The sequence below is a fragment of the Centropristis striata genome, chromosome 8 (assembly GCF_030273125.1).
Source record: "Centropristis striata isolate RG_2023a ecotype Rhode Island chromosome 8, C.striata_1.0, whole genome shotgun sequence".
Taxonomy (NCBI): Eukaryota; Metazoa; Chordata; class Actinopteri; order Perciformes; family Serranidae; genus Centropristis; species Centropristis striata.
Genome location: NC_081524.1, coordinates 9,399,423 through 9,421,064, shown reverse-complemented (window position 1 = coordinate 9,421,064; position 21,642 = coordinate 9,399,423). Strand labels below are relative to the sequence as shown.

The 21,642-nt window shown below is 42.1% G+C and overlaps 1 protein-coding gene across 1 annotated transcript in view; it reads left to right on the top strand.

Annotated features, from left to right (window-relative positions):
• The first annotated feature begins 6,319 nt into the window (after nt 1-6,319).
• erfl3 (Ets2 repressor factor like 3) overlaps nt 6,320-21,642 on the top strand; it is a 50,883-nt gene continuing 35,560 nt past the window's right edge. Inside the window, exon 1 of the mRNA XM_059339481.1 lies at nt 6,320-6,933. Within this exon, the coding sequence (XP_059195464.1) occupies nt 6,912-6,933 (22 nt within the window). The 5' untranslated portion in view covers nt 6,320-6,911. The remainder of the gene's footprint in view (nt 6,934-21,642) is intronic.

Here is a 21,642-nt window from a genome sequence, read left to right as displayed (position 1 = left end):
TCCACATGAGGAATTAAAGCCGAACAAGGGTTTAACTTTGCAGGCTTTTTATACAATACAGTCTGAAGTTGATTATGTAAGATCACTTGTGGGAAGTCAGAGATAATTGTAGTACTTACAAAGAATAGGTAAAGAAAAAAAATGAAAGCCAAAGAAGGAGAGAGAGTTGAGGAGAGTGTGTGCACATGCATGTGAGTGTGTGTTTGTTCACGTCACCAGTGGTATGAATCATCACATACACTATGTACATATTACACCTCTGTTGGTTGTTTAACGCCCCGTCCAGGAATTATAATCCTGCCTGGCTTCCACTGGTTGCTGAAATCAGGTTCTGCGTGTACATGTATTGTGTGTGTGTGTGTGTGTTTGTGTGTCTCCACTGCCTGTGGTGGCACTGGTTAGTGGGCTACCACACCCATTGTCCACGGTAATTACACTGACTCGAGCCATCTGTGTTGTAGCGGCACAGACCAGAAGAAACCGGTGTGTGTATTAGTGCTGACTGGATGGCATGCCATGCAGTTGCACCACTTTAAAAAAAAGTCTGTAGGGTTTTTGACCTTCTTCAGCCACTGTACACTAACTTGTACATCACTTGTGATCGTCTGGCACAGATCTCAGTCACTTCGTCCGTTCTTGATTGGGATGACACGTCCCTTAGCTCACATGAGATAAAGAGTGGAGAGGATGGGGGGTGGGTAAGTGTTTCAATCTATACGGAGGATATATGGGGATGTTCACACCCACACCCACCAAACCTCCAGCATTCACATACACACAAACACTCCAGTGACAAAATCTCCGCTCTCCCTTTCATTCTCTCCGTCTTTCTCTGCGGAGCGTCTGTCTGTCACTCTGATTAGGAACGGACAGAGTCACATAAAGCTCGGAGGGGATGAAAAAGGGCGGGATGGGAGATAGAGGGAGTTTAAACATGATGTGGAACCAATAGGACAAGGCTCTTCTGTGATACACTCTGTTTGTCAAACACATCATCAAGTTCACTCGCCAACATTTCAGCCGGGTCTAATTTAATGGCCACATTCATGTGACAATTTCAAAAGTGAAATGTGAAAAACACATTCAACGTACGGAAAATAGACCTTCTCACATTGCAGAACAAATCGTCCAATATCAAATATCAAGCCTGAAATGTAATACAACCTGATTATTCTGATTAGGATTAATCATTTCTAGTACACAAATAATATACTTCTCAATAGATAGCTTTTTAAAGAATGTTCTTGGGGCATTTTATACCTGTATTAAAGAGTTTATAGTAGAAAGATGACAGGGCAGAAAAGAAAGAAAGAGAAAGATGGGAAATCACAACAAAGGTCTATGGCCTCTGCTCTCTGTCCCAGGGACTACTATACTTTTTAAAGCAATACTTCACCCCCAAAATGAAATTTTTATATCAATTACTCACCCCATCTTGTGATGGAAACGTTGTTTTTCTTGCATGTCTTCACGGTGAATTGAGAATATGAAAACTGACTAAATCTTTGAGGAACTGAAGTAAATGGGGCAGCAAAACTGTATCAGAACATCTATTTACGAACACATACAACTCCTGCAGTGTAATCCAAGTGTCATTATCCAATAGCTTTAGACTTCCTTATAACATGCATTTTAGCTATAATGTTTAGCAAATAGCGCAATAAAATAAGTTTTTTAAATTGCAACATTTTTGATAAAATGCACGTGTTTGGGAAAGACTGTGAATACGACCGTATAAATGAGACTTGGCTTACTGCACGAGTTGTGAGAGAGTTTGTGAACAGATTTTTAATATAGTTTTGCGGTTGTCAACATGGTCCCCATTTAATGCAATAAAACATGGATTATGCCAGTTTTGGGATACTTCATTCACTGTTGAGGCCCAAAGAGGAAGTTTTCTTCAATAATTCAAAATTATATAGGGGAGTAAAAGTAGCAGAAGTATTACCTTTTGACATTTATTTCAGTTTGATAGCATTAGCCAAAGCGCCAAAAGATGCTTAAAGTTCTGCAACTTCTGAATAAATTTTTTTGTATTCAGTTGACATTTGCCTGCCGTGATAACTGTTAAATTACTTGGAATATCTCGGGTTTTTTAAAGAAAAAAAATCTTGAAAAAATCTATTAATTGGCAAGCACTCACATCCTAATGAGGCTCTCTGTGATAACTTTATTAAAAGCAAGCACACTGCTAAAAAAGTCTGCCATCTGTTAAAAAATAAACTAAAACAACAGCAGACAGCACTATCATTAGCTGGAGGATAAATGTGATGGGTTTTCGTTGTCTGCTGCATGTACCTAATTATATTGAACATCTTGTCCAATATAACTGACAATTTCCAATTAAATATTAAATTAAATAATTTATTTATTGTGGTCTTACGGTATTTAAAATTAGCACAATAATTGAGATTCAACAGGACGTTTTTAAAGATATATATGGTTTTTAAAAAAACCTTTGATAAATGAAAATGCGGAATATTTCCACCCATCAGCTCATGAGTCCATCAACCTTGAGCTTAAATAATAATGACCTGAGGAGAGAAAGAAAGTGAGTGATGAGTGTGAGGGAGGGAAAGAGATGCAGGCATGGAGAGGTGGCAGAGGATGGAGCGGGTGGAGGAACAGCAGAGGTGTGAGAGTGAGGGAGGACGGACGTATGGATGGATGAGTGGTGAAAGACGACAGGATTGCAAACACACAGAGTATAGCAGCAAAGTAAAGAGGGAATGGGGGAGAGAAAACAGGAGAGGTGGATAAACAGCCAGTGAGTGAGTGAGGGAGGGAGGAGGAGGAGGAGGAGGACAGAGGGAGGGTGCTGAGTGAAGCACTGTGTTTATCGGTGGTCAGAATGTACTGTGCTGTAGATTTGTCCGTAAATGTCATCTCCTGTGCTTGAGTTACAAAAGAGTGTGCTCAAACAAATCGCAGGCAGCCGCACATATAAATACACACTGAAATATCAAGCCATTTGTCCTCCCTGCACTTAAGTGCTAACTCATATTTGACTGTCAGGTGTTTTTTTTTTTCTCATCCTCCCTCTGGAGCTCTTTCCTCTTGTCCCTCTTTGATTTCTTCTCTCTCATCTCTTCCTCCGTGTGAAGAGCCCAGGGGACGCTGAAGAGCTCTTCACCTCAACCAGAAACACAGACATCAGGAAATGGGAAAATTGTGGTGGATGCATGCCACAGCAACAAACAGAGAAACAAGGGAATAGTGCAACTCTCTTGTTCCCAGCTGATTGCACTATTGTCAGCCTACGCGTGAGAAAATGCCACGCAGGTCTGTGCAGTGGTTTTCCTGCTCTGAAGAAGACAGGATAGCTGTTTCCTGACCGTGAAGGTCTAGCATGACATTTTTTTCTCTCTCTCTCTTTAGGTCTTATCAGGCGGAGCAGAGTGGGCTTCCTGAACCTGTCAGAGAATGGCCAGCGGAGGGAGGAGAAATCCTGTTTGTAAATCACACCAAAGGGACGTTGCTGCTGTCAGGGGACTTTGTTTAGTTTGTTTTACTACCACTGTCTTATCCTGTTGACAAGGCAGGGCAGCGGTGTGTATCGCTGATGTCACAAAAACACACATAAAGCCTCAATCCACTGCACCAGGTGTGAGCACACAAGAAGGCAAAAGAGGAGATGCACTTCACCTCCCATGTATGAAGCCTCACCCACTCTTATGCACTTATCAATAACACGTGACAGCTTCATATCAGCAGCACATGAGGAAGCAGAAGGTCAGGGTGTTCGAGGTGACAGGAAACAAGTCTAGGCATGACACCGGTGTTCACAATCAAACGAGCCATGCTGAACATCTGATCAAGTGAAAGAGTTACATATGACATGACCGGATGTCGCTGCGCTTTCAAGCACTTAATATGCACACGGACATGCATACATTCAGCAAATGCTAATGCATACTCAGGGTCATCGTACGCCTGTGTGTTTGATCGTGAGTTAAAGACCTGATACAGCTGAGCGCACCTTTAAAAAAAAAAAAAAAAAAAGAGGAAAAGGGAGTTAGTGCTACATGAGGAACTGGCATCAAAACCGGATGCAGGTTCATATTCAAATGAACTGCAAGGGATTTTTTTTTATTGTTGGGTTGTTTTTTTAATGTTTTTGTACTGGTGTATTTCAGTAGAAATTCAAATAATGGTAGAAGTGGTTGCTGCTGTGGGTGCTGAAATCGAAAACAGATTAAGGACTGTGGAGAAAGTAAAGAAACACACTTGACTGTAGTTAAGTGTAGTTTTACTGAACTATAATTTTAAATCAGAGTCTTTACATTTTGGACTTTTACTCAGTTACAATGGAAATGGTGGTAAGATTATAGCCAGCAAATATGTTGGGTTGCTATAAATTACACTGAAAAAAATGCCTACCTAAACTTTTTTTAACGTATTAAATATTTATAGAAATTAGCTTTTTTCCCTTGAAACAAGCTAATTTGACAGCCAGTGCAATAAATGATTTTCATTTGATAAGATTTCTTAAAATAAGTCAGGATATCCTCCTACTAGAGGTCGGGTAGTTTAGATTAGAGTAGTTGATTAAATTCAAAGTTAGTTAATACTCAATATGTAGAGTTACAATAATAAGATTAAAAGTATTCTTGTGTCTGGAACACACAGGAAAGATGTGGATATTATGTGTCCAACCCACTATGACCTTCATGTTTGAAAAGCCTGTGTGTCCATTGAGTCCCAATGCCAACTGACATCTGGTGAAGTGAGTGTCTCTAGCATCACAATGTTAATCAGCACTTTGGTCCACACTGAGGGCACAGCTATGGCTAATTGATTATTTTCATTATTGTTTCATCTGTTGATAACTCTCAATTTTCTGTCTCTTAACTGATCAAAATGAATGTTTATCGAGTGATCATTGCAACTCCAGCAGCAGATATATGCTATTCAACTCAACATTGCTTGCACCACTTGTTCATGAATGTATTACTGAATGGGCCTAACAGGCACAGGCCCAGGGGCCCAAAGCATCCAAAGGAAGAGATGCATAATGACCAAAACAAAATATAAAACAGATGCAAAGATGCAAAACAGCTGCAAAGATAGACGAAGAAATCACAGAGACTCACAACAACTAAGAAAAAGGGGCAAAACAACCACAAAGACTCTCAACGACTAAACAGAGACACAAAATCACCACAAAACGACACAAAACAACGACAAAGAGACAATGCAAATGCAAAGAGTCGGATATTACTACAAATGGGGGGGGGGGGGGGGGGGGGGGACAAAAACACAATTATAATTGCACAAAACAAGCACAAACAGATGCAGAACAACTGCAAAGAGCAGAAAATGACTACAAATCTAGAAAAAATAACCATATTAAAATTCTGCCTGCAGAACTTGTTTTTATTAGTATGTTTCTGAGTGTGTTCTCCTTCACTGTAGTTTAAACCTCTGAAGTCCAAGAGATTTTGGTTCAAATTTGTCACTTTCCTATGCATTAATTTCTGTTCAGCATCTTTCAGTCTGTCCTTACATCACACGCATGGCTCCTTTTTCTCAACACAAACTTGGCTATCAGTCAGATTTTTCTTCTTCTTTTTTTAATTAAAAGTATAAAGCTGACAGGAACCCAACATACAAACAAAAGACACAGGTTTCTATGGAAATGTAACAATTTGTTTTACTATTTATACATACTAAAACAGCTTAAAAAATAACAAATCACAAAACTATAAAACATTCATTATGCATGTAAATTAAAAAATAGTAATTCATTGTAGAAAGGAAAATGCCATTTTTTAAAAATGGTCTAGAAACATAAATGTCACACTGTGTGAAAGCCCCACATGATTGCACTTTTAGCTTCCTTAGCTTGTCTACATGTGATATTTAAATAAAGTTATTACTGTAAATACAACATGCGAAATAGATGGACTCCAGACGGTTAAATTTCCTGTTTTCGGTGTTAATCACTAACTGACGCTTTCATATTTAAATTTCCAGTTTAATAAGTGTAATTATCTTGATTTGAAGGGGCTTAATTAGAGCCGTAACCCCTGATTGACGTACATAGACACCGTGAGCTGAGCCGCTCTCGCGCCTCTCTCAAACGTAGGACTCGGATGTGATGTCACCACGGCCGCGCGCTGTGTCGGTCTCCAAGGCAACGCCGCGTGCTGCAGTGACGCCAGCCCGGGCCCCGGCTCGTGGTGAGTGGGCGTGACTCGCCACGTTAGCCCCCCCCCTCCTCCCTCCGCTCCCGTCAGTGTGGGCGGGCCTCGCGCAGAAGAGAGCGAGCGAAACACGACACCCCGAGGACGGAGAGACGCACGGGGGGAGGAGAGAGTAGCACTGAATGGTGTGAGAGAGTGGAGCACTTAAAAAAGTCTGTAAAGAAAGAGAGGTTCCTCTACAACGTTAATTTCTGTCAAAGAACAAAGCTTTGCGGCGGAGAGATGTCAAACAGCGACGAAGATGCGGTGGAGACGGAGTAAACAGCTACCGGACAGTTAGCCAAACAACTTGTTAAAGAGAGAAACGCTTTTTCGGCTTGGCTCGAGTCGGGACGGCTGGTCGTTTTCCGCCGCAACTTGGGAGAGATTTCAGCGCTGCAAGTTGCGGGACGAGAACCGAGGAGCAGCAGCGAGGACTTGACCGCTCGGCTCGGTGGAAAGCGAGCCTTTTGGTCGGTTTGCTCGGTTGGCAGAGAACCGGAGGAGGGGAGCGGACTGAGAGAGCGCGGCGGCTCGGAAAGGAGCGAGAGAGCCGCTGAAGCAGCAGCTACAAAAGTTTGCCGTGTATCTTCACCTAGTTTTCCAGATTGGGAACTAGAGAGAGAGGGGGGGGAGAAGAGGCCGAGAGACTGACTTTTCTTTCCACAAGCAACTTTGTGGGATTCATCCTGTTTAGCAAACTTTGCTGTCCAGCTCAAGCTAAACATGAAAACACCTGGAGATAATGGTAAGTTTACGTGACTCCTGCTATGAATTTCTACCCACCATTGTCTTTCTTGTTTACTTGCCGTAGCCGCTGTCGTTAAAAGCTAACAATTAGTAACTGTTATATATCTGATTAATGAACAAGCCGGATAGTTATCGACATCCGCTTCCAATCAAAAAACCTGTTGATTTTAGTTGCGCTTAGGATCAGTGCAATAGTCCGTGGTTTAGCTAGATAAGATACTGAAATCTGGTGCAGGTTTAGTACTGTACTCCGGTTCAAGAGGAAGTGGTTAAACTACTGTACAGTTGTTACAGCGACATCCTCTCTCTGTGTCACCCTGACAACATAATTTCACCATTCACCACCTTTCAGAGATCAGACTAAAAAATCCTAGAAACACCGCGTGAGTGTGTTTCTGCACTGAATGAGCGAGAAAGAGAGAGAGATGTGGACGTGTTGATAAGTCACTTTAAGACTCTTCTCCTCCTGGTGGTGGTGCTGAGGTGATGGATCTAGACAGGTATACACTGAGCAAACTGGTATTAAACCAGCAAACAGCACACATATGTCAGGTACTTGGGCTGTCAGCATATTGAAGTGAGAGCAGCGGGGGTTTCCAGTAGTCAGCTGAGGTCTGTGTCTGCTTCTTAATTCCTGAAATGCTTGCATAAGTTTGTTCTTGCTCCCTTTTCTTGAAGCCAAGCATTTTTCTTTAGAAATGAGGAAGTGGAAGTACAACAAATTGTGCCAGCTATTCAGTTTATTATTTCTGAGTGTCAGTAATAAACTCCTAACATGACCCTTTTTTTTCTCGTAACAAAACTACATGATTTTGATTTGTATCAAATCATAGTTAGCACAAGAGACCAAGGGGATAACATCTGAAAGTTTATAACAAACATTCATTGCCTATGGCCCTCTGTGTAAAAGAAAATATGCATACTTAATAAGTTGTTTTTCCTGAGGGAACAATGTGATGACTTCCTAAGTAGGTACTGGTAAGCATTTGGCACAGGGCCGTGTGAGTGACTGACAAACTGTGTGGGACCCTTTTCCACTTGGGACGTTCCCCTCCCTTCCCCCACCCTGTCCCCTCCTGACTCCCGCTGCACCCAGCCTCAGCCCCTCAACCCTCCACATTCCTGCACACACACACCCACTCCTCGCAGCAGCCCCGAGGAGGCTGCCATGACATCACACCACATCCCACCACAAGTAGCCCTTTATTACAAGAAACTCAGTGTTTGTGTGGCAGCCGATAGCTTAAGCCCTTCTGGGAAGGTACTAAAAATTGATTGTGCTTAAGTTACGGGTCTGATGTATGTGGTTGGTGTGTGTTTGTGTAGTATGTTGGTTGTGTTTGTCATTTATTGAGTAAAGGGAAAGAACATTGACTTGACCCACTCCAGTGTGGTTGGTGAAAAGTGTGTGCTGCCATCCAACTATGCTTTTTTACCATTTGACTTTATTGTGTAACTTTTATTTTGATTATTTTTTTCTTTCTTTTTGATTAATTTATTTTGGCTCAATTAATAATAATTAGGGCTGCAACAAACAATTTCAATTACTTTCTTGATTAACTGTTTGTTGTATTAAAGTCAGAAAATAGTTACAATCCCTGTCACAAATTAATTTACCCCCCAAGGTGATCTCAAACCCAAAGACAATCAAAAACAGCAAATTTTCACATTTAAGAAGCTCAAACCAGCTATGAGTTGTGTTCCTTCTTTTTTTGCTTGAAAAATTACTCTACTTACTTTAAAATTAATTCCAGTTGTTATCAAAAATCAGCTAATACATGTATATATCATTTCAACTTTAATTATATAAAATGTAGAAAAGCAAAGCAGTCAGTAATCAAAATAAATTTGATGAATTCCCTGTTTAATAACTAATTGATTAATCCTTTCAGCACTATTTTGTAAACATTGCAGTTCAAACATTGCACAACAAATCTGATCTTATTGCACCTCTAAATAGTTGAATTATAGAACTGTTTAATCTGTTGTGCTGCCCTGATCTGTCTGATCTCCTGCGTTTGTAATCAGGTTGCAAGTTTTAACCCTTAACTTGTGCAGGTCCCATAAAGAGTGAACACATGTCTTGAATGCAGAAGGATGTAACAGTGCCCGCATATGTAGGATAAAGAATGTAATCATCCCTTCTTGGGATGTTTGTTGATGTCGGATTATGTCCCATACGGTACGCTGCCTCTGTGTGGAGCTTACCTCCTTTCTCTCCATCATCGGACACTTCCCCTCGCACTCCTGTTTTCACTTCACTTCATTAGTGTGAATGGATGATAGGATTTCTGCTGAGATAGAGAACTGATATGATGAAGCAGGAAATGTTGCGGCTAAAGCTGCATCTGTTGATGCCGGCAGATCAGCGTTGGTTTTGCAAGCGTTGTAGAGAATCTGATTTAATTTTATCTTATCACTGTTGTTTACTGGGTCTTTGTTTGTGTTTGATGTAGTTTGAGGGATTGGTTAGAGGCATAGTATTCTACAGCTTGCATTAGTCAGCAGCAGACAGGGAGTTGGTGGTATGTTGTATCTTGTTTACACTTACACAGTCATATCCACATTTTTGTCTTGCTTTAAGGCTGTGCTAATAATTGATTAAGCTTGAGTGATAAGGACACACAATAATATGTGCCTACTGTATGTTTCTCCCTCCCTAATATGTTATCTACACTCCTGCCACACACACTTTGCACTTTGGGTTTCACTCATTTTCTTCTATCCTTCTCCCCAAGGGTTACAATTTTTCTTCTGCCACCTCTGTCATTCTTTTCTCTCCCTCTCTGACGGGATAAGGACTGGTGTGTGTCTTTGTGTGATGGAATTGCATAGTGGGACCCCTGGCTCTGGAGTGGCCATTGTGTGTATGTGTGTGTGGAGTATGGGACAATGGTGGGAGTGGGGCAGGCCTTGGGGCTGATTGTGTGTGGACTTGTGGGGCCAGGGACCTCTCATTGTACTCATAATGGTGCGGAGTAGCTCATAGTTTGGTGGTGCTTTTGACAAGTGAAGAGACCGCACTTCTGTATGCATGTGAAACGCATGTGTGTGTGTGTGTGTGTGAGAGAGAGAGAGAGAGAGAGTGAAAGAAGTAGTGAGGTAAATGTGGACATCCTAGTCTAATTTTTATCAGTCGTTCAACTACGTAGTTTAATGATGATTATTTTGGACTGGTTTCCCAGAGTGATTGACGTGTTGTGGAGCCATTTTATGCCATTTATTCTAGATACACACTCGCACACACAGTCATGCCTTATGATGTGGCAGGACAGGAGACAAAAGGGTAGCTTGTGAGCAAGGAAACTGAGAGGGAACATTTCACCTTTTCCCTGTGTGGGTTTATGTGTGCGATTTCGAGCATATGCTTTTCAATCTCAACACACAACCACTGTGATGATAAGCACAGCGATTAGCCTTATCTGTGAAAACTCCCTTGCAGTGCTGACCACAGCAAAACCACTACCTCCCATTATCCCAATACAGTTTTACAGCCTGGTTTATGGGACAGTGCCCTGCTGTGATCAGGCTCAGACAACATGCTGTAAGCCTGAAGCACAAAACTGGTTATCTTCTATCTGAAAAAGCCGGCAAATTGAGTTAGGCGCCAAGAATCAACTTTGATTGCTGCTGTGAACATATCAGCTGTTAGGAATACTGCTAAAGCTATTAAGCCGGAATACATTGCTGACAAAATTATGGGTTTAAATTCTGTGCAGCACTTTGTAGCTTTAAATCTACACTGTGCTAACACTTGTTAGGATATTTATTTAATGTAGTATTTTAAGTTCAATGAAACATTGAATTTTACGCTCAATATTATAGAGATTGATTTTCTAACAGACAGACTGAGCGTTCCCAGCGCAGAGGCAGCATGGCCCACTTTTCCTTGTCACAACAGTTCTTCATAAAAGTTTTGATATGGTCGTCTGTGACGCTAAGTTGACAAATGACTTCTGGTAGAGGGGGCCTTCAGTTGTGGAAATGTCTGTATTTAGCCAGGAATGTGACCAAAGGGAACAATGTGCTCAGCCAGTCGACACTAATGGACCTCCCCACCATTAGTCCTGTGCCGCCCTTGACCAGGGAGACCAGAGAGACCACAGCCAACAAGCCAGCATTACCCTTGGCGGCCCTAGTGCTTCTGACGGCTGTCCAGCACTGCTGAAGCCTGTTGGCCCCCGTTGCCCGAGGGACCCACACATTAACCTCAGATCTAGGCATTGACTCCTATAGATTATCAGCCTTTTAGACCTATTTGATCAGCTGCATAGTTGTGAGGTTCAATGCTAAAGAGTGCCATTTAAAATTCACTTTCTACGCTTATAACTGCAGCAGAAGTAAATATGTCCTGAGGCCATATGTGTATGTCTGTGATGTGAGTCAAGCCTAGTTTTAATGTGATGCCATTGGCTGTGGCCGCAACATGACCCCATATTGACTGTATTGGTTATTGGTCTGGGATGGGTCTGCATGTCTGGATGGGAAGGACTGTTGACGGATAACTTTAACATTTTGATGAACATGTGTGAATACGCACACGCAGATAACACACACACGCTCACACTGCTGCTTTTTATTGGAATTCTTGGACCTCCCACATTCCTGCTTAGAAGGTTAATAGTTGCCGGCTGTGTTGCATTACACATGAGGGGAAAACACAACAGTTACTATCTCGGCTGACTTTCTTGAACACACTTGATGACTTGCAAAGGCATGCATGCATTCGTATACAAACACATTTTTAGGACAATGACAATAAAACTGAATGCATCCAAAATAATGCATATTATTTTATGAGATCTGAAGTAGCATTTGAAATTAACACACACACTCCACCATGCACACACACAGAGGGTCTTTTTTCAAATGGGTATCAAAATTCATGCTGGGAATGCAGTAGGGTGTGTTGGTGTGCATGGATTGACCTGCGCTGTTCAGCAGCTGTTTGTGTTTGCGCATGCATGTGTATTGTAATGTAATATGGGGAGTTTACAGAGCTGCATTGTTGTAGAGGTGACTCAGAGTGAGGCGCAGAATGGCATGTTATTGTAAAAGAATATCAAGTGTGCAATATGAAGGAGACAGGGTTTTCTGGGTGGGCAGCTGTGTAAAGGTATTACTTGTGAACAAAGTGTGTATGGCGCTTCACGTGGGTGTACTCTTCTTGGTGACGGCGGCGCCATTGAAACTGTTCTGAGTCTGATGACATGCATGTACACACGCACACACACACACACACACGTGAATATCAGGTAACTCTATTCCTCTGATCCTTCCAGATGAGAGGTTTTATTTTGGAGTCTCAAAACATAATGACCTGTCCTTTAGGTTAGAGCCTGGAGTGTCACCTCAGCTCACTGTCAGCACTTAGTCAGTCAGTCAGTCAGTCAGTCAGTCAGTCATGAAGCTTCCTTTACCCCATTCCACATTGCACCACCTCTAAACCACACCACAATCACTTGGTCTGGCCTAGCTGGTCTCACACACACACACACACACACGCATAATCCTCTGCTGATGCTGCTGTACCTAACAGTGGCCGTTTTTGCCAATGGTAGTGCTCGGCCCGCGTGTTGTTGTAATGTATACTTCTAATCTTCTTAGATTAACCCCAATAATACTGGTCATGCTGAGGGCATCTTTACAGTCGGGATCAGCACACAGTGTGGCAGCTAATGTACGCTCCATGTACTGTGAATTGAAATTAGCCTCACTGACATGGCTTTGAAACTTTTTGAACTTTCATACGCCCTCTGTGTATTCTAGAAAAATAGACAATAAAGCAGGGAAACCTATCTTTTAATGATCGTGGGTGGGAATCTGTACAGATTTTTTTTTCTTAAATCGGTAGAGTGGAACATTTTTGAAGCACCGCAATATTTAGTTCACAATGGTATTTTGAACCAAATTTTAATTGCATTTTCCTGCAATTTAGATATTACATTAGTCCACATAGCAGTTTCAAAAGCATTCCCATTGATTGCTCTGCCCACAGCCTAAAGTATATCCAAGTGTTAGTCTGCACTTGGGTTGCAGCTTAAAAAAATCTATCTATATCAATAATGCAAAATATTTGCAACTTTGTAATGTCAAGAGCAGTCCAAAAAGAGGGCATGTCATGTTCTCTTTTTAAAACAGAAATTACAACTTATTCACAGTAGTTTGAGCTTGATTAGTGCTAGTATGTGTCTGTAAGTGTATAAGTGTGATAGAGACTGGGCTACCCCGCTGTCCCAGGCCCTCTGGTTCAGGGAGGTGGTGAGTGGAGCTCCTAACCCCTCTCTAACCCCTTAAGTCCAGTGCAGTCAGCAGACACTCCCTGCAGAAAGGCAGCAGTGTTTGAATAGTTCCTCCGGCTATTTTTATCTGGGAATCTGCCTCTGTGCTGGACCCAGGGAGCGGGGGTGGAGGGCAAAAATCTAATCTAATTTCAGACGATGGGAAGTCACCAAAAGGACTCCTGTGCCACTTGCATAGTGTCGATATTTTGTGGGAGTGTGTGTGTGTGTTTGGCTGTCGGGTATTGAAATGCTGTCTGGCGCCAAGTTAAACTTTCTCTCTTGTCACCCTCCTCCTCTTCTCCCCTCTCTCCCTTCCCCCATTCCTCCCTCTTTTTTCTCCACCTCTCTCTCCTTCCCTCCACCCCATGTAAGGAATGCAAAATCACGTTTGGAGTTTTCTTTTCAACCAGTCTTTCCTCTTCCTCTGCCTGTCTGTCTTTCACTGTGCTGGCCTCGCTTTCTGTCTCTGTCTTTGCTGGGCTTCTCTCTCTCTCCCTCCGTGTTCAGACCTGTTCTCCTTTGTACGTCAGAGCTCGTTTTGAACTTTGAGCCAACTCATCACAGCTTATGTATGTGAGTGAGAAAGTTATGTGCATTTGAAAGGCAGGGCTTTAGAAAGGAATGTCTTGTCAGGGGTAAAAAGTGTGTTTATGTGGGAACAAACTGTCCCAGGCGGTTGTAAATAAAATGTTTGATTCTGTGTACCTTTAGGCATTGTAAACTTTAACACTTTTTTGGTTAATACCACCTTAATAGCAAGAAAGCCAGCTCTGATGATATAGTGCAAAATAACAGCTGGACTGTTTGCAGGTGTGTGCATTCAGACGCCAAATAACTGCAAGCCAAATAGCACTCTGTCCAGCAGGGTAAGCAGCAGCAAACTGTCTGTGTGTGTGTGTGTAAGGGAAAGAGATAACAGGACATCCTCTGCCTTTTATCAGCTGCGGCTGCTTGATCTAATTTCATCCTTCTGGACAACCCAATACGGTAAGCATTGTCTTTTATACTCAAGATTTGGAAACACAAACCCACGGTCTCAGCCTAAATTAGACCAAGTGATTGCTAATCTACCTCTTTCTGGAATCACAGGCCCGCTGCTGAATGCTGTTCTTTCGCTAGACTTCTGACTTTTGAGCCAGATGGAGTGTGTGTGTGTGTGTAGGAGAGGGAAATAGTGTTTTCATTTGGAACAGGCTGTTGTGTGTTTGTGCACACACAGATGCACATGTCCCTGTAGGGGAGTGAAACCTTTTTTAAGCATCGATTGACCCTCCCATCCCACCATCCTCTCCTCCCTCTCACTATCATTTCTGTGTCACCAATCCATGCACTAATACCCCAGTGGCAGCTCCTCTTCCATTAGCCTCCTCCTCCTCTTTCCTCCTCTCTCCCCCTCTCTCCCGCTTCATGTCACCCTACCCTGTCTCTCTTTCTTTCACTGGACACCCTGATTTACCAGCCAGCATGACTTGATGACCAGAAACAGCGTTGTTGTCTGCTAACATGGCTCAAAGAGTATAGAAAGCTGTCAGTCACTGTCGAAATGTATCAGTAATAGGTGGTGGCCGGTGTTAACTTCCTCTGAGTTGACCCGAAAACTCAACATATGAGCGGAAAGTCAGACTAGACCACACGCTGCTATCAAGTGCAAGTTTGGCCTCAGTGCATGTAGCAGTTTGAACATATGTCTATGCACACACACACGCACACACACAGCCCTGGGCTCCTTCCAAGATGTGTGGTCATAGGCAGAATAAAGTGCGGTGGATTGCACTCGCAGCAGGACAAACATCTGACTCTATTTTTGCCCACTGGCCATCGTCCTCTTAAATGTTCTTAAGACTTCCTTCCTCCAGGGAAGAGGCTTTTTTCTTTGCTCTCCAGGTGTGTGTCTGTGTGTTTTTTTTCTGGCTGTGTGTGTGTGAGCTGGCCTTAGAGAAACTGAATAATGTATTGGATCATTGGAAAGGTATTTATAGGAAAGCAGAGTGATTAAACTTTAATGACAATGCCGGCCATCAGCACTGCACATCATATAGCATACCCTCCTCCATGCACACACACAGCTGGAAACACACTCCTCTCACTGCATATTTCCTTAAAAGATTGTCTATAAGTGACTTTGCCAGCCAGTCGTACTATGGGCTATACGATTCCTTACTCTTTTAGTGCCTTGACCCAAACGTGACCCAATGTTTTCAGCTCGGTTTGTCTGTCTGTCAGCCGGATTGTGGTAAAACTACGGGCCGGAGTTTCATGAAACTTGGTGGAAAGCTGAAGCATGGACCAAGAAAGAACTCTTTACATTTTGAAGCGGATCCAAATATCTTTTAATATGCGGCGCTTGTCCTGCATTCAAGCGGTACAGGAGTAATCGGACAAATTAGTTCCTGAGTGGGAAAATTAACATCAACCCCCCTTGAAAATGAAATGCGCACTTGGAAAGTTGTTTAAAAGGCCATCACCATGTTGGTTAAGATTAAGATTAAGATCCAGTTTTACACACACACACACACACACACACACACACACACACACACAGAAATAGCAAGCAGTGAATTTGTCCTTTGCATTTTCAACACATATTCTTGGTTGCGTCCATGTTATTACCACATAACGACTTTTGGTTAATGAATACAACAAAGAACAACTTCACTACTCCAGAAATTACACGGTGTCATTTTAGTTTTAAATATTTTTTGCCTTGTCATCCAAGTCACCTAACATTGGGTGTTTTGACAAAGACAGATCATTAAATTGGTACATTTTTCTTATTTAAATAGTTGTGATGTTGGTTTTTTTTGCTGAAGTTGAAGTAAATTATTCATGCTGGACAAGTATCACACTTGAAATATTTGTGTTACAGTTCACTGTGGTTGCTTTCTCCCTCCTTTACAACAATATCACTTTCAAAATTGATCCACCAATTTTTTGTTAACATAAGCTACACATTCAACTGTGTAGACTGTTCAGACCATGCTTTGATTGGTAGCTTTGTATCTTAAAAAGTTTTCAATGTGCATCCCTGGTTGTTGACATTAGGGTTGAGCAGCTTGCCCGGCCCCCGCTGTCTGTGTCTACATGTATGTGTGTGTGCCTCTGTACAGTAGCCCTGCCCTCGGTCACAATAGTTTTATCCATGTCCATTTTTAGCATCAGATGTGGCCCAGTGAAATTACGTAACAACCAGGCAGTTGCATGCGGGTGGGCGCACACACATATAGGCCTACTGTACATACGCACACACAGTGATTGTTGTTTTAGGGGATTAAAGCTTTTGATGAAGAGAACAGTGAGCTAGATCCCCTGACCAGTCACAGGGTGAGAGGGGAAAAGGAAAGCAGGGAAGAATGGATCAAGGGCAGTAGAGGGATTTACAAAGCATGAAGGGAAGGGAAGGGAAGGGGGGGCGACAAGCTAAATAGGGACAACCAGAAGTATGATGGAGGAGAGGAAATGGACAAACTTGGTTATAGGGGTCGGTAAGAGGCTATTAAATGTAGAACAGGGAGCCTTTATATCCAGTCTGAAAGAAATTTAAGCAAGTTGCTACATATCACTGATTAAAAGACAATCTAGATGATGATGATGTAATTTTATCGGATACAGTGCACATCATATCAATAATAGTACACAAAGGCATCTGAAAACACTTTATTTAAAGAGGTGGCAGCATAAAGGAATCAATAATGGATGTAGTCAAACATATATTAATAGCATAATTTCTGCAACACGGTGTGTAGTTTATTACTCCCAACATATGCATCTGTGGAAAACATTATTAACTTTGTATACATGTTACCTTGGAAACAAGTCCTAAGTGCATCATGTTTTGCCTGCCAAAAGATGTTGGTCAAATGATTACGCTCTTGACTGCAGGCTACAGAAAGAGTGCATAAAATTAAAAAGAAGTATTGTAACCATAATATTAGTAATTAACTTTTGCCCATACACACTAATATACAGTAGGGTCTTTGTAGTCACTCTCACACACGTGCATCCAACATCACACACACACTCTCGCACACAGCTCTCTCTCCAGCTGGCCCCCAGCTAGTTTCCTCACTGTTTGTGTGTGGGTGTTGTGTTAGTAGGGTTATTGTGTTCGTCTGGCCCAAGTATTAGCCGGGTTCTGTGCAAAGGTACACTCTCTCCCTTAGGTTAGTTGTGAGAGGAGGCAGAGTGCAGAGGTGTGTGTGGGAACGTGGGATGTGTGTGTGTGTGTGTGTGTGTGTGTGTGTATGTATGTGACTCATTCATGTCAGCAGTGCGAGTGTGTAAATTTATTTCTGTGTAATTGAGGGTTGGGCAATAAGTCACAATTTATTTGCCACCATCATGCACTGATCATTTCATGATCAGATTACAGACATAGCAGCAACAATATGCAGTCATATTGCTGAAAGAAGCCCAGTGCCGCCTTTTTCACTCAGCTTGTTGGTGGCAGGTGTCTTTGAGGACATTTTATAGCCCGATGATTGACACCTTGGCAGAAGTGTGAACTTTAAATTGCCCCAAAAAATCCACTGCTCAGTCCATTGCCAATTTCTGAGGTATGTATTTGCCCTCGAAATACGAAATACAGGTCACCATATTTACTCAAAACATATAAGAACACCGAAAACACACTGGCAAATTGGCATGCAGTGTTTATAGAATTGCGGTTAAAAGAATATCCACAGTTCTGATACATGTCGACATATGTTTAAAAAAAAAAAAAATTCTCCCTAAGTGAAACACATGAAGCATGCCTCCCGGCGGCAGAGAATTTGTAATTACTGCAGTAAACCACACTTTGAACCACATGGTGTGTTTTTAGCATAATGGTAATAATTTGTCTTTAACTGTTTACATGGTTTGCATAACCAAATTATGGTTTATTTCATCCGTATAATGCAAAATAAGTAATCCAAAATAAAGGAAAGCTAAATGCAGGGACATTGTTGATGCCTTTTGTTCACATCGATAGAGATTATTTAATTTCCACAACTGTTATCCAATTAAAACTCAAACAGACATTAGTTGCAGGGTGCAGTGATCTCAGAGGCTCAGCTTTTGCCATAATTTAACTAAGATAACACAATTTAGATTTGAAATTTACAATAATTGAAGTATTTCTTATCTAATCTAATTACACTGTAATCTTTAAGAGTGTATGTGAATGCACTGTGTTGTATGCAGGAGTGTGTATGTGTGTGTGGTGTGTGACATCAAACTGGTATTGTGGAGGTGTAACTGTAAGCCAGTGCAGCTGTCACTTCATGGGGAACCCCCGCGATACCTTACACCTTGGACGGATGATCTGAGCCCCTTTTGAATCAGGACAATAGTTTGTATGTACACTGTCTGCATGTGTCTTTGTGTGTGAAATGTAATTGAGATGTATCACCATTGTATGTTCAAACACATGTACCCACGTACCCACCCACACAAACACGACACACACACACACACACACACACACACACACACACACACACACACTCGCACAAATGCCTCATGTTATGAGTTCCACCAAGCGGAGGTAATGGGTGTGTGTACACTCAGCTCTTACATAACAGCATCCAAGCAGTATACTGACAGCGGGGAGAAAGTTCATTGCTCTCTCTGTCTCTCTCTGCCAGTCAGTGTTTTATCTCTGTGAACTTCCTTCCTTCCCCTTCGCTCATTCATTTCTGTCTTTTTTCACTTCCTTCCTTCTTGACGTTTTCTCTTTCTGTCTCCTGACACCTGTTTTTTTATGTTTTGTACTTGATATGCACGATTTGCCAGCATGTTATTTCATTAAAAATGCTAAATTAAAAAAAGTAGCATTCAATATAATAAACATGTGAAAAATATAGTGCTGCAGCATTGTTAAGTTGAGTTGTTCATGCTTTGTGAAGGTATGACATTTTGTTGGGAATTTTATTTCACTTTCATTGAGCTGTAGAGGAAGGGCCAAGTTTAAATATTGTGCATAACAAACAGAAAGTGACAGTTTCGTTTTTTAAAAGAATTTTCACTGGAAAAGTAACTGAAAAAATTAAGCGGTTACCAAATTAGTTGGTGATTATTTATCCAAATTAATACTTTTAGCCCAAAAATAAATTTCAACACATTTTAGACTAAGCTACATTGTGAAATTTTCTTTTAATTTTAATTTAATTTTTAACCGACCTAACATTCATCCAGAATTTTTCCATCTGTTGTGTCAAATCCAAATTGCTCCCACACAAGACTTAAAGTCAGATGGTTTGGTGTCATGATTGTCTCTTCAGTACGGCTTGATAGTTAATTCCAGTCTGTTGAGAAAGAGGACAACAAATGCTGAGTTTACTAGGACAACAGGGCAGTAGATCAGAGTGATAGTGCATTTCACAAACACCACTCACTCTGCAAGGCCAGTTGGACCGTCACACTGGTCAGATCATTACTAATCAATATTAATATTTTCCTATTTTTGAATGATTTCTGAGTGAAAAATGATAGCCCCTATGAGTCAATATATCTGTTACCATGTACATATGAAGCACTTCAGTGAGCATTCAGGCCATACAGTCCATTTTATAGTCGAACATTATGGTTGCACTCTATTTAGAGCTACTTGCATTCCACTCTCCACCACTGTCTGCCTCTCTGGGTCTAGCAGACCATCAGAACCACATAGTAGCTAGAATCAGGAACATTGTCCGGTTGTGGCTCAGGGAGGCCATAATGAAACCAAATAAAACCCTGAGATTTACCTTAAATTGAGTCGGCTGCTGTTGGTTGTGGCTGTGTCAAAGGATGCGAAAGAGCTGGTCTCTGTCAGTGTGGGGCAGCTGTGTGTTTACTGCTGAGCTCATTGCCTCGTTGATTAGATTGGCTACTATTGTTCAGATGGATGAATGGCACCATATCGTACAGTAAGGTGCATACAGCAGCTGAGTTTGTAAACAAGGCCTCCTGTCACACACCTCTGTAGCTCGTCTTCTCTTTCTTCCTTGTTCTTCATTTCAGTATTTTGCTCTTCTCTCAAGTTACATCATCATCAGCCTTTCTCTCTCTCTCTCTATCTCTCCCTCTCTCTCTCTCTCTTCCTCTTCCTCCCTCTCCCGGGCTCTTGCATAACGTCCAGCTTTATTTGCTCCAGCTGAGGATTCTAATCTTTCCCACGAGGCAGAGCGCAAGAGCAAAGCAGGAGAGGAGAGAAGAGGAGCTGGGCGAGTCGACCTTTCTAACCTGCCTCTGTGCAATGCCTCGTTAACTCAATCACTTCACCAATTAATGAGATCTGGAGCAGGGCTTTGTTTACAGGCACCACCAACACAGTGTTAAAGCGTGTGTATTGTTGTGGTTGTAAAAATGTTTTTGTTTTTTTAATAATTTATGCCTTCAGTCTGTCATGTTAAGTGTGTGTGCTGGGGTGTGTGTCCTGCCCCCTGCTGCAGTGTTGAAGGTGCGTGGTCTCTTTTGGCAGCTCCATGCTTACTGGGGGATAAGCAGTGATTATCTACACAGCCTGCAGTGAGAGCACACACACACACACACATTTACACACACCTTGGGAGGCAATGATGATGTGCACATTCCACAATTCTGGCCAAATGTGCTCATGTCAGTGAGGCCATGCGCTGACTTGGCTCCAATCCAAGAAGACATAGTGTTACCGTAATGCATGCACACAGGCTCATGTGCGTGTGTGTGTGTCTGTGCAACTGCAAATACTCCATGCAGGGCAGTGTTCATTGAAGCAAATTTTCCTTCTCTGATTACTCTCATACACACACACACGCACAGAAGCACAAAGACCGTATGCTGGCTGGCTGGCAGCGACGTCTGTGCGAGGTGAATGTTACGTAAGGCTGATCAACAATACTTAATCAGCTTTAGGAGACATGCTTAACAAGCTGACCAAGTGGGGTGAGCATTAAGAGGAGGAGGAAGCAATGAGGAGGTGAAGGGGCTGCAAGACTAAGGCAAGGGCACAGGAATAGGGGTTGATGGAGAGAAAAAAAGGAGAAACTGAGTGAAGGTTAAGAACAGTAGGGAAAGAGGAAAAAGTGGTGACAGGCGGTGACACGGCATGTGTCTCTTGTCCCTGTTTATGACAGGATAAACACAAACACATGAACACGCTGTGCTCTGCGCTCTGTGTCCCCCTCACAGCCCACTGTTGTGCACAGTGGTGATTGCCATTATCCCGTGTGTGTGCATTTGCCTGTGCATATGTTTGTCTATGGCTGTGTGCGTGTGAAAGTGTGTTTTTCTTGAGATTTGCTCTGTCCACTCGGGGTGAAAGTCGAACATGTCACCCCACACACAGTCAAGACAATACTAGTCTTTGTGTTTGAGCCCAATGTTTTAAAGCGCATAGCCTTTCCACAGACATAAACCTGATATTTTTACGATCTGTTTTCAGCATGACATGATGAATGTTGACTTCACTGAATCAGCCCGTA